Source organism: Mesoplodon bidens, assembly GCF_964165515.1.
Source record: "Mesoplodon bidens genome assembly, chromosome: 19".
Taxonomy (NCBI): Eukaryota; Metazoa; Chordata; class Mammalia; order Artiodactyla; family Ziphiidae; genus Mesoplodon; species Mesoplodon bidens.
Window position 1 is genome coordinate 37,430,317 of NC_138179.1, and position 13,569 is coordinate 37,443,885.

At 50.4% G+C, this 13,569-nt stretch overlaps 2 protein-coding genes across 4 annotated transcripts in view; one reads left to right on the forward strand and one right to left on the reverse strand.

Annotated features, from left to right (window-relative positions):
* Window positions 1-548, reverse strand: part of SLC39A11 (solute carrier family 39 member 11) — a 382,284-nt gene extending 381,736 nt beyond the window's left edge. Inside the window, exon 1 of the mRNA XM_081220292.1 lies at window positions 461-548. The gene's annotated coding sequence lies outside the window, so the exon portion shown is untranslated. The remainder of the gene's footprint in view (window positions 1-460) is intronic.
* Window positions 21-13,510, forward strand: COG1 (component of oligomeric golgi complex 1). Of its 3 annotated transcripts, none has more exons than XM_081220286.1 (14): window positions 21-383; window positions 3,354-3,598; window positions 3,731-3,912; window positions 4,059-4,229; window positions 6,511-6,667; window positions 7,314-7,524; window positions 7,900-8,691; window positions 9,231-9,377; window positions 9,844-10,005; window positions 10,830-10,957; window positions 11,429-11,537; window positions 11,963-12,072; window positions 12,153-12,231; window positions 12,698-13,510. In XM_081220286.1, the coding sequence occupies exons 1-14, from the start codon at window positions 69-71 to the stop codon at window positions 12,698-12,700; spliced, it is 2,811 nt and encodes a 936-aa protein (XP_081076412.1). In that variant the 5' UTR covers window positions 21-68; the 3' UTR covers window positions 12,701-13,510. The 3 variants fall into 3 exon arrangements, with proteins under 3 accessions (XP_081076412.1, XP_081076411.1, XP_081076410.1); XM_081220285.1 differs by having other exon boundaries at window positions 12,701-13,510; XM_081220284.1 differs by having other exon boundaries at window positions 43-383; window positions 13,311-13,510.
* Window positions 13,511-13,569: the final 59 nt, after the last annotated feature.

Consider the following 13,569-nt stretch of genomic DNA (forward strand, 5'->3'; position numbering starts at 1 on the left):
GCGCTTCCGCCCCCAACCAAGATGGCCGCCGGGCGGAAGTACCCTGTTGGGCGGCTGACGGGTCCATCATGGCAGCTGCGGCTACCTCCCCCGCTCTGAAGCGGCTGGATCTGCGGGACCCCGCGGCGCTTTTCGAGAGCCATGGAGCGGAGGAGATTCGCGGGCTTGAGCGCCAGGTTCGGGCCGAGATCGAGCACAAGAAGGAGGAGCTGCGGCAGATGGTGGGCGAGCGGTACCGCGACTTGATCGAGGCGGCCGACACCATCGGCCAGATGCGCCGCTGCGCCGAGGGGCTGGTGGGCGCCGTGAAGGCCACCGACCAGTACTGCGCCCGCCTCCGCCAGGCCGGCTCGGCCGCGCCCCGGCCGCCGCGGGACCCGCAGGTCAGCCCCGGGCCCCCGCCCCCGGCCCGGCCGCTCCCACCCCCGCGGGTCGGTCAGCGCCCCTGGCGGGGCCTCACCTGCCTCAGGAAGAGCCCCCGCCGCCCCCTGCGCTCGGCTCCTGGGGGGGACGCCCGCGGTCCTTCCCTTGCTGCTGACCCGTTCTCCACGGTCCCTCGGCCGTCTCATCAGGAGCCTTCCCGCGCTTCCGGGCCTCGCCCCCCTCACCTCACCCGTGGGGTCGCCGGGCTTGTCTTCCCACCTGAGATGGAGACGCCAGGGGTCTCTCGCTAGACAGTTCAACTTGTTCCCTGTATCACGTTTCCTGACATTGTTCCTGGAACAGAGTTCTCCCGTGTTGACACCTTCCCCCCAAGTCGTTCCTTCCTCCTCCCAATCTTCCTCCCAGCCCCGTCCCCACCCCACTCCCAAGAATAACTCCCACGGCCCCAAAGAGCTCTGCTACCCTCTGTGGGAGTCCTCTGTGGGAGTCGTTGGAGGCTAGTAACCAGCCACCAAGCTCTCGTCTTTTAAATGTTTTTTTTTAATCTTTTTTTTTTTTTTTTTTTTTGCGGTACGCGGGCCTCTCACTGTTGCGGCCTCTCCCGTTGCGGAGCACAGGCTCCGGACGCGCAGGCCCAGCGGCCATGGCTCACGGGCCCAACCGCTCCGCGGCGTATGTGGGATCCTCCCGGACCGGGGCACGAACCCGCGTCCCCCGCATTGGCGGGCGGACTCTCAACCACTGCGCCACCAGGGAAGCCCCTCTCATCTTTTAATAGCGGAACATTTGCATCTTAAGGAACTCAGGTTATTCTAATCAGGTGATCCGAAGTGTTCCCCCTGCCTCCCCGCCCCCAGACGCTAATGATTAGACCCAACGTGGAAGAATGCTGATCCTAATAGTGGAGCAGCCTTTTGTACTCCTAAAGAACGTTGACTTAGGGTGGCAAAGTGAAAGGGTGTGGAGAGTGAGAAAGGTAAACACTTGTCCTTAAACCTGGGAGAAGATCCTTGCAGCGACGTGGAAGAAGACATTGCAAAAGTACAGTTTAGCTCCAGTTCGGAGCTTTTTAATAGTCTGGGTTTTAGAAAAATGCAGGTCATTAGGCTGGGCTCACACGATAGAACCATAGAAGATTGGAAATTCTTCGCTAATTTCTGAAATGAGAGACTTCATCCCTCCCTAAGCTAATTTGTGCTGGCTTGTTTTTGGAAACATTTATTTTTATTCCTGTTATATCTTATTTATTCTCAGTCAAACCCACAAAAATTTGAGTGCCTTCTGTGTTCAAGGCACAAAGAATCAGAATTCTGCTCTAAAGGAGCTTACAATCTAGTTGAGAAATTAAATCCATGAAAAGTTGATGAGAAAAATGTAAACAACTTAGAATAGCAGAAGAAGACATTTTAGGATAATGGGTGATTGATTCCCAGAATAATTGTGTACATTTACCATAAGAATTCTGAAGGAAGTCACTTCAGGCTTGAGTCCTCAGTTAGGAGAGGCGTTTAGGATAAATGAGATTTGGAATAGGGGTGTGGAGTATGTGAACACAATTAAAACCAAGTGTCAATTTGGTTAAAGCAGGGTTGGTCAACCTTGGTGCCGTTGACATTTTGAACTGGATCATTCCTTGTTGGAGATGCTTATCCAGGGCATCGTGGGATGTTTAGAAGCATCCCTGGCTTCTTCCCACTAGATGCCAGTAGCACTCCAGTCCCCCACTGTGGTAATCAGAAATGTCCCCAGAGATTGCCACATGTTCCCTGGGGGATGAAATCCTCCTCCTCCCCACACATGAGAACCAATGGATTCAAGGGTCCCTAGAGGGACTTCCCTGGTGGTCCAGTCTTAAACACGGGTTAAGACTCCGTGCTCCCAATGCAGGGGGCCTGGGTTCGATCCCTGGTGAGGGAACTAGATCCCGCGTGCCGCAACTAAGATCCCATGTGCCGCAGCTAAGACCCGGCACAGCCAAATAAATAAGTTTTTGTTTTTTTTTTAAATGGGTCCCTGGAAGAAAGCAGTGGAAAGATAGGAAACCCTTGACCACCAGGCTAAGATACTAGGCAGTAAGGAGCCTTCTAGAACTGAGCAAAGATACGATCTAAATGGCCTGTGAAGAAGGTTAACTTGACAGCAAAGGAAAAGGATAGGTTGGAGGGGACAGAGAGTGAACACAGCGCAAGCGAAATGTTTTTGGATTCCTCGAAGTGTGAGATGATGACTTGCAGTAGAATCGTGGAAGTGGTAGCAGAAACCTAGGTCGTAGAGATGTGGACAGAACCATCAGAAGGACCTGAATTTCCTGGGATCTGGGGCCAGAGTGATGGTATATGTGAAGATGCTGAGGGAGGTCAGATGGCTAAAGTTTTTGGTAGGGAGATGAATTTAGTTTTAGATACACTGATTATAGAATAGCAGCGAAAGTTCCAAGGGGAGATGTCTGGCAGCGGCAGAAGAGGCTCGACGGGGGTTCAGGGCAGCGGGAGGACTAGAAGATGCGGTGGTGATCTGCCTGGAGCTGGCGCTTCAGGGAGGAGAATCGTGAAGGAAGAGGACAGACCGAGATGAGTGGAACGTGAAGATCTGGTGGAAGGTCGGCGAAGAGGAGCAGCCAGCAAAGAAGCCCACGATGCCCTCAGAGCAGCAGGAGAGAATGTAGGGAGGCCGAGCGCCAAACAAGGGAAGGGGAGCGCTCACTCGAGGGGCGGAGCATCGGCTCCCTGATACCCTGTCTGTGCGATGACCAGATGCCCCTCCATGGGATGGAGCAAAGGTGCAACCGGTAGGAAAAGCTTGACTCCAGTAATTCTGCTACACGAACCTTGGTGCCTTGCTGAGCGGCATTGAATCTGGCTTCGTGGAAGCTTTGTACCCTCCAAATAGCCCCATACTTCTCCCCTAGCCGGCCCCACACTGACCTTGCTTTTGTTTGTCCTGACTTAGCTCTGTGCCTTTCCCCGCAGCCACAGCAGCCGTCCCAGGAGAAGTTCTACAGCATGGCTGCCCAGATCAAGCTACTGCTAGAAATTCCTGAGAAGATCTGGAGCTCCATGGAGGCCTCTCAGTATCTCCACGCCACACAGCTCTACCTGCTCTGCTGCCACCTTCACAAGCTGCTCCAGCTGGATTCTTCTAGTTCCCGATACAGCCCTGTCCTCTCCCGATTCCCTATACTCATCCAGCAGCTGGCGGCGGCCAGCCACTTCCGGTAAAAAGACCTCTGGTGATGGCCATACTCCACCACTCCAATTTTATGGAGCGTGTCTCCTTTCCTGATGTACTGGGGTTCTTCTCCCAAGATGTAAAAAGCTCCCTGTGACCTCTGTCATCATCTCTCTAGGTCAGCCATCCTGCACGAGAGCAAGATGCTGCTCACGTGCCAAGCCGTGTCCGACCAAGCCGTGGCCGAGGCCCTGTGCTCTGTGATGCTCTTAGAAGAGAGTTCTCCGCGCCAAGCCCTAGCGGACTTCCTGTTGGCCAGAAAGGCAGCTATTCAGAAACTGCTCAACCAGCAGCACCACGGTGGGTATGGCTGCTCTCCACAGTTTGGGCCGTAAACACGGGGATGGAGCAGAACCAGCTGAGGGAGGCCGAAGGCTTCCACAGCGTTCTCTGCTTCTAACTTTACCGAAGGAAAATTGGTAAAAGAGGATGGCTTCTCCTCGTAGGTGCTGGTGTCAAGTCTCAGATTTGCTCATTAGTGGAGTTGCTGGCCACCACTTTGAACCAAGCTCACGCTCTTGTCTACACTCTACCGGAAGGTCTGCTGCCAGGTCCATCCCTGCCATGTGGCAGGCTCCTCTCTACTCTGGACAACGTCACAGGCCAGCATCCTACTGGTAAGCTCTTAGCCCACCGCCTTTATTTTCTGGTTCGTTCATTTACTGAGCATCTGCCATCAGCCAGCTACTGTGCTGGGCTCTGGGGATACAGCAGTGAGTTGGATGGATATGGACCCACTTTCATGGAGGTCAGAGTCTAGTGGTAGAGGCAGATGTTGAACTTGTGGATATGCAGATATCTGCTTACTATCAATATTGGTCATTGCTATAAAGGCAGAGTACGACTTGACTTGGTAGCACTGAATGGAGGCACCAAGGCCAGAGACCTCCTTGGGGACAGGATATTTAAAGTGAAACCTGAAGGTTGAGTAAGAGGTAGTCAGGCAAAGAAGAGAGTTCCAGGCAAAAGGAAGAGGAGGTGCAAAGGTCCTGAGGCAAGGAGGATGTTAGTATATGAGGAACTGAAAAAAAGCAGGGGAAGCTGAGGGGAAGTGGGTGAGGGGAGGAGTAGCATGAGAAGACACGTGGCCAGTTTATCGTTTGGGACCAGAGAATATACAGCGCTGTGTGAACAGAGCAGTGGATAGCCTTCTAGGACCTTCCAGGCTTGGTGGTCCTCCTGTTATATGTTCCCGTGCACCCTGTACTTTTATTTGGCAGCATTTGTCCCAGTTGGAATTAAATGCGTTTGGCTTTTATGCGCCAGTGGTTTCCCCTGGGGCTGGAGTGGATGCTGAGAGCTCACCATGAACCAGGTGACAGATGATGGGGGCAGTAGAGATGGAGCTGATTGGGCAACTCGGACATGTGTTGAGCAGACAATTTGGTGAGGGATTGGCTGCGGAGGGTGTGGAAGGAAGGCGTCCAAGTTTACTAGAAAGGAGTTTTGTGTTTTGTTATTGAAGTATAGTTGACTTACAATGTTAGTTCCTGGTGTATAACAAAGTGATTCAGTTATATATTCTTTTTAGGGTTCTTTTCCATTGTAGTTTATTACAAGATACTGAATATAGTTCCCTGTGCTATACAGGAGGACCTTGTTGTTTATCTGTTTTATATATAGTAGTTTGTATCTGCTAATCCCAAACTCCTCATTTATCCCTCCCCGCCCTTTTCCCCCTTGGTAACCATAGGTTTGTTTTCTATGTCTGTGAGTCTTTCTGTTTTGTAAATAAGCTTGTCTGTATCATTTTTTAAGATTCCGCTATACGTGGTATCATGATATTTGTCTTTCTCTGACTTACTTCACTTAGTGTGATAACCTTTAGCTCCATGCATGTTGCTGCAAATGGCATTATTTCATTCTTTTTTATGGCTGAGTAACATTCCATTGTATATATGTACCACATCTTCTTTATCCATTCATCTGTCCACGGACATTTAGGTTGCTTCCATGTCTTGGCTGTGGTAAATAGTCCTGCAGTGAACATTGGGGTGCGTGCATCTTTTCAAATTAGAGTTTTCGTCTTTTCTGGATATATGCCGAGGAGTGGGATTGCTGGATCATATGACAAGTCTATTTTTAGTTTTTTTAAGGAACCTTCATACTGCTCTCCATGGTGGCTGCACCGATTTACATTCCCACTGACAGTGTAGGAGGGTTTGACAAGGAGTTGGTTTGAAAGGGCTGCTGATGAGTTTACTTTTGAAAATGTTGCCTTGGAAACAGCTGAGACCTTGGAGTGGGAATGTGGAGTGGAGAGGCGACTGTGGGTCCAGAAGAGAGCAGTGAGCGGTCTGGCCAGGGAGACACACACGGTGCATCTGCAATGGCTGTTGTTTGAGGCCTTGGGGTGGATGACATCATCAGTAAGAGGAGGGGATGACGGAGGACTGAGCCTCAGGAAACTCCAGAACTCAGAGGTCAGACGGAGGAGGCACAGCCAAAGGTAGAAGGGAACGAGCAGAATGTGGTGACAGCCCGGACGTCATTTCCAGACAGAGATGTGTATTAAACAGTCTCGTTTCTGGCTTACTTTTATCTTTCAACGGAAGTTCTCCCAACGGAAGAACTTTCAACGGAAGTTCTACTTATAAAATGCCAAGCATTACATAGCCCTCATTTTCCTCCTTTCTCTTTTTTCCCCCATTCCTTTCCTCTCTGTCCTTTGCCTTCTCAACCAATAGGATGGCAGAGTTGGAGGGAAGCTGCCACACTCCCTCCCTGATGAGGGGAGGCCTGGACGTACTCTATGCTTTCTTTTTCCCCCTATTTCAGGGGTCTAGTCTGGCTGTCCAGAGGAAGACTGGATGATTTTTGGAAATTCCTTCTAGGTCCTTTATTAGTTTGCTGTTCAAAGGATGGTTCTGATGACCTCCCCCTTGGCCCCCTCCTTAGGAAAGGGCATTGGTGTCCTGCAGGAGGACATGAAGCTGTGCAGCTGGTTCAAACACCTGCCTGCGTCCGTCGTCGAGTTCCAGCCGGCTCTCCGAACGCTTGCGCGTCCCATCAGCCAGGAGTACCTGAAAGACACGCTGCAGAAGTGGATCCACATGTAAGTAGCCAGAGCTCTCCTGGCGGGGGACAGGACCCACCCAGCCTCTCTTGTGACCACAGGAAGGAGGGAGAGCCCTGATCGTATGGATGGTGCTCTGGGTCAGGCCAGTCCCACCTCAGCCGTCTCTCACTACCCTCACGGCGCTTAGCCCCCGCTGGGAGAACCAAGAGGGAATTTGTCTTTCAACATGTGACTTAGGGGATTTTAGACCCTCTTTATGTTAGAGTTCTGCCACTCCTATGCTTTTATTTAGTGCAGTGTTGTGTGTGTTTGTTTTTTTTAATTGAGGTATAGTTAATTTACAATATTGTGTTAGTTTCAAGCGTAAAGTGATTCAGTTATACATACATATATATATTCTTTTTCAGATTGTTTTCCATTATAGGTTCTTACATGATATTGAATATAGTTCCCTATGCAGTACAGTAGATTCTTGTTTACCTGTTTTATATATAGTAGTGTGAATATGTTAATCCCAAACTCCTTGAAGTGTTTACATATTTATAAACACTCTGATACATAATAGATATTTACATAGTATGACCCAGGTAAGAGGTTTTCAAGTGGAGTCCAGCTATTTTTCTTAATAAAGGTGTGAAAACCACGAAACTAATGAAGCCCAAGAAAAATGATTTTGTTGCAGGTGTAATGAAGACATTAAAAATGGGATCAGCAACCTGCTTATGTACGTGACGAGCATGAAAGGTCTCGCGGCAATCCGGGATGCCATGTGGGAGTTACTTGCCAATGAGTCGATCCATCACAGCTGGGATGTGATCTGTCGGCGGCTTCTGGACAGGCCTCTCTTGTTCTGGGAGGATTTGATGCAGCAGCTGTTCCTTGACCGACTGCAGGTGAGGTGGGAAATCGTGTGGTCCAGCTGTTCGGTGGCCAGTCCCGGTGTGATCTTTTGATTGTCTGGGGAGATTCCCGCCACCTCCTAACTATATTCTTTCCCTGCCGACTTACTCCCGGGGTGACTCTTCTGGATAATGAGCCATAAAGATGAACAGATTTTGGTGCTGAAAAAGAGGCCAGGCCTCTGTCGGGTGGTTGGGAACATGTCCCCGTCCATCAGTGACGACATTGTTCTCTGCCACCACCATGCCATCTTTCTGAGCATGGCGGAGAACACTGGATGTTGGGACAGATTGCCACTTAGTGCTCTGGTTTTGAGATTTCCTGGAAAGAACTGGGATTTGAAGAACTCTTCTCTCCTTTGCTTTCAGACTCTGACAAAAGAAGGCTTTGACTCCATCTCCAGTAGTTCCAAAGAGCTCCTCATTTCAGCCTTGCGGGAACTTGAAGGTAGCACCAGCAGCTCCACTTCAAATAAGCACCTCCAGTTTGAGCATAACATGGCTCTCTTCCTCTGGTCCGAGAGTCCCAGCGACCTGCCTCCTGATGCTGCCTGGGTCAGCGTGTCAAACCGGGCTCAATTTCCGGGCAGTGGGCTCTCCATGAAAGCACAAGCCGTTAGCCCTTGTGTACAGAGCTTCTGTTCTGCCCTAGATTCGAAACTGAAGGTGAAACTGGAGGACCTCCTGGCTTACCTTCCCTCTGGTGACCCGTCACCCCCCAAGGAGGTCTCCCCCGCTCAAGCCAGGAACTGTGCCTTTGACAGGTACGCAGACGCGGGGACCGTGCAGGAGATGCTGCAGATGCACTCCACGGCCTGTGTCAGGCACATCACGGACTGCATCCAGGCGGAGCTGCAGAGCATCCAGCAGGCTATAGAAGGGCAGCAGGACGCTCTCGACAGGGTCAAGCTACACTCGGTCCTTTTCATGGCCAGACTCTGCCAGTCACTGGGAGAACTGTGTCCCCACCTGAAGCAGTGTATCTTGGGAAAATCAGGGAGCACCGAGAAACCAGCAAGGGATTCTAGGGCTCTGAAAAAACAGGGGAAGGGGAAAACTCAGGAAATAATTCCCATGCAGGCCAAGTGGCAGGAAGTGAAGGAGCTCCTCTTACAGCACAGCGTGATGGGCTACAGGGTCTGGAGCTCGGCGGTTGTGAAAGTGAGTGACACGTAAACATATTCCTCCTGTGCCCGCCAGGCAATCCCCATTTCTGTCCCCTTTTTGTCATAGTCCAGGCTGGCCAAGCTCAATAAGGCCTTTCAATAGTAAGGGAATAACAATTCTTATTTCACACAGTTATTTTCATTTATCTCTGCCAGATAGCTCAAATGTAAGAACGTTTCCATTCGTTTTAGCCTACATTTTATAGACAGAAACCCTGGGTTTTTTTCCTTCCATCTGATGAGAATGAAAGACTTTCTCCCTGGACAAGGGTCTCTGTTTTCTGCTCTTCAACCTAAATATCATCGTCTCCACTGGTGTCTAACTTAAGAGGTGGCCCCTGACATCTGTAGGGTAGTTGGCAACCAAATTCCCATTGCTGGCATCAGCAGTTAGAAGAAAAGGGACGTGTGCCACTCGCCATCCCACACACAGCACAAGCAGCAGAAGCTGGTCTCAAGATGACTCAAGTAGTTTGAAACAAACTCCACAAAGGATCTGAGTGGCCTATATGGATATCTGCTCTCTATTACCAGGTTTTGGCTCATGGATTCACCCAGTCATTACTTTTAGATGACGCTGGCTCAGTCCTGGCCACGGCCACCAGTTGGGATGAACTAGAAATCCAGGAGGAAGCAGAGTCTGGCAGCAGCGTCACGTCCAAGATCCGACTGCCTGTCCAGGTAAGTAAGGGCCACCACGAGGGGCCCCCCCACTGGTAAGGGGGAAACCTGCTCTGTGGAAAGGACCGAGACTTGGGAAATAATCATTCAGCATACAGCTTCTGAGGAAGGGCTGCAAGTAACACGTGTAACTTTCTACTCTGGGGGCAAAGAGGCTGTAGGGCCAAGTAAAGAGGAGACTGTTCGAGGAGTCAGTTCATGAGTCTTGCCTTTTGCAGCACAGACTCTGTGCTAATCAGAGAACCACTCACCCTAAAGTGGAAACAGCAATGGAAAACAGGGTGCCAGGCCACCAAGGAAATGACAGCAGACGTCACTTGTATCTGTTCACTGATCTGCTCTGAGGGGCTGACTGGAGGGGTCAAGGTCCTGGCGTATAAGCCTAGGTAGGGTAAATGAATCCACTCTTAGTCCGTCTTGCTGCGTTGGTGCAAGTTGGCAACTGGACATTCCCTTGTTCTTTTAGCCGTCCTGGTATGTACAGTCCTTCCTGTTGAGCTTATGCCAGGAAATTAATCGGGTTGGAGGCCATGCCTTGCCCAAGGTGACACTGCAGGAGATGCTGAAAAGCTGTCTGGTTCAAGTAGTAGCTGCCTATGAGAAACTCTCAGAAGAAAAACAGGTGAAGGTAGGTGTGTGAATTTTTTCCCCTTAAAAACTAGCTTTTTCTTGGGTTTGGGCGGTTCACACCCAGGATTCTAGGTGGTAAGGACCACTTGCCCCGCTATCTAATCGGTAGTGGCTTCCAGCTCCTCGACTTCAATCACACCCATTCCCAAGGGTCAAGCTGGTCATCACTGAAAAGGCAGTTCCGTACCAGTGGCGAGGATGAAAGCCTCAAAGTTCTTTTAAAAAGACCTGCTTTCCAAGCCCAGCACTGCCACGTGGTCCCTGCAGGCTTTGGGCAGATCATTAACCTGTTTCCTCAGGATGCAGCAGGGTCACGTGCGCTGCTTGGGGTGGCGGGGGGAGGGTAGTGCGAAGGCTCAGGAACAGTAGCAAAGCACAGCAGACCCGCGGTGGGGCGCTCCAGTCGCCCAGCCCTCCTCACCCGCAGTGCTCCGCAGCCCTCTGCCTTTGGCGTGTACTCCCATTGCATTACTAACAGTTTTCAGACAGGACCAGCTCCTGACTTGCGAAGGAGTTCAGATTAAGTCTTCTCTCCTGAGTTTCCTCAAAAGGCCTCTCCTTCGTGCCAGGAGCTTTTTTCTTTTAAGATGTCTACAGCACCTGAGACCTTTTTTTAAGGGCCGGGTCTCTTCCCTGCCATTCGGTTTTTCGTTTTAAGTCCAGGTATCTAGCATAACTTATTTTTGTTGTTGTTATGAGGTTAAACTGGCCTTCTGAGTATAAAAAGCTTCTGAAATAACCAGCAGCCAAACCCTGAAGCTGTTTATTCTCAGATAACAAGTCATCTCCCTTAATGGGTGGGGACGGGAAATTCATTTGCAGAAAGAAGGTGCATTTCCAATGACCCAGAATCGGGCACTGCAGCTGCTTTACGATCTGCGTTATCTCAACATCGTTCTGACGACCAAGGGTGAAGAGATGAAGAGTGGCCGCAGCAAACAGGACCCCAGGTAGGTATGCTCACCCTCCCGTGCATCTCTTCCAAACCTGCACAGCCCTTTGCTGGGAAGCCACTGGAGTCAGCCTCACGTTGCCCATTAGTTGTGTTTGTTTTCAACAGTAAGGGCTCATGTTACCAGCAAGATAAAGAACGACCACCTGCTGGATAGACTCCACAGTCAAGTGTAGTACGTGGAATCTCATGCCTCTCTTCTGAGTCAGCCTACCGACTGTTGGGTGTAATCTGAGCCTCCGGTACCCTCCCCAGAAACAACCTGGGGAAGTTGTGGACTGGGCTTAGGCATCCCATCAGGTGAAAACTCCTGAGGATCATTTAAGCTCAATGATCAGTGACAACTGGGGCTAAGCCAGCAGTTAAGGAGAACAGACCCAGTTCCAGGGCTTGTCTAGCATTACAACACCCAAAGATTGGTTTCTGTCCTACAAAACGTGGCAAATGACCCACTCGATCCTTTTTTCAGAGTTGAGAAAGTGGCTGACTACCTTGAAGCGCTCATTGACCCGTTTGACCTGGACGTTTTCACGCCGCACCTCCAAGGCAACCTCAACCGCCTGGTGCAGCAGACTTCTGTAAGCCCAGGGAGAACAGGGGCTCAGGTTACAGCACAGACCTGCCCAGCACAGGATGCTCCAGGACACAGCGGGGAGAGGGGCCAAGACACAGAGCTGAGTCGTTACGGGGGGCCCGAAAAGAGGATTAGATGAAACCTCAGGGCTGAGGCAACCCTGGGATGACCCCTTAGTTGTGAATAAGGGCTATTCAGGTTTTATCAAGGCCTCGGAAAGAGGAATACAATCAAAGAGCTATTCGACTGGAGATTCTGACCTGTGGGCAGTGATAAAGGTAATCTTGGAGCATTAACACACTCCAAAGAGCATTTCCCCAAAAGGATGGTTAGAAGCAAAGTAGTGATTGATTACTGACAGAATTTTCTTTTATTAAGCGGACAGTACAACACCCAGCCTGTTACTGTGCTCCGCCTCTTGTCTGGCAGGTTCTCTTTGGATTGGTGACGGGTACAGAGAGTCACTTCACCCCCAGGAGCAGTACGTTCAGCTCCCAGGAAGCCCATAACATACTGCCACTAGCGTCAAGTCAGATCAGGTAATGATTCTGAGTGGTTCCTGCCGGGGCCCCAAAGCTTCCTGGTCCTTCTACTGAAACGCCCTCATCTTGTCTTGGAGGTTTGGACTTCTTCCACTGAGCATGACAAGCACTCGAAAGGCCAAATCAGCTGGCAGAAGCATCGAAACCAGAGCCCAGGTCAGTGCACAGAATGAGAGGTTCACCCCCATCGATCCTGCCCCATCTCCCACCAAACCACCCGATCAGCTCCCCTTTAAATAACCAATAAAGAACCAAATGACAGGATGCACTAGTGCTGCTTTTAATGGCGGCGCAATATAGAAGTACACGGTGTTACTAGCTTGAGCTAATAAGAGGTTTTAAGAGATGCCCACTGACACTATCAAGTAGCCTCACAATAGAAATGTATCTCAGGCTGCCAAGGCTGTAGCAAATACGCAGGACGGGATGGAGAATACTTCTTGTGTTTAATAGGGTAAGAGAGTTAACTGCTAACCCTGCACTATGACTGTACTTATTTGGAAAAACAATTGCTTTGTTCCAGTGATGGTTTCACCTCTCATTTCTTTTAGTCGGGTGGGAAATACAAGGAAATGTGCTTTCTCAAGTTTACATGTTCTTGTTAACACACGTTTTGTTTCAGTAGGCTGCCACCCGTTAAGCCTGCGGGAGTCCTCCTGGGTATTTCTGAAGTGTGTTGTGTACGCATGTGTCTGAGAGCTCCAACAGCTTGCCTCCTTCCAGCATTTAATCCTTGTTTGCTTTCTGATTAGACAAAATATTCGCCAGGTATCCTTTCCATATTCCCTGCCATCAAACCCAGTAAGATCCAAAATCCTCCGTCAAACATCTGGTTTTAAAACTTGGGAGATGGTAGCCAAAAAAAAAAAAAAAGTTTTTGCACAAGCCTCCCACTCTGTAAGCCCAGGCCTGTGCTGTACCTTTCCCTCACAACTCTCCGCTTCTGCTTCAAGTAACTGACCTTTCCAGCTCTACCTGCACAAGAGGAACCAACCATGGAGAGAAGGTACACGTTACCTCTCCCTACAGTCCTCAGCTTCAGATTTTACTTCCGTCACGTACTACAATCTCCTTCTGCCCGTGTCCTTTCCCAACCTGGACTAAGAGCAGAGTCCCCTTCTAGAGCTGTCCGTGCTTCTCAGATCTGCTGTGTGTGCCGTGTGGACCCCAAGCGGAGTGCAGGGCGAGCAGGCCGGGGGTCCAGTAGACGCTAAGGCACTTTCCTCTACGTACAGCGGCAGGCTGCTGTCCCCCCGGCACTCTCCCGAGCAGATGACCCGACGCACGCTGGCTCCTTGTTCAGACAGCTTGTCACCGAGGAGGAAGACTCGTCTGCGCCCTCACTGTTCAAACTTGGGTGGCTCTCTAGTGTGACCAAGTGACACGGGACAATCCATCTCTCTAAATAAATACTCCTGCATTATTTCTTCTAGAAGTGCCTCTGCTCATTTGTTTCTAAGCCACACCAGTCTTTCCAGTTGCCGTGGTGGAATG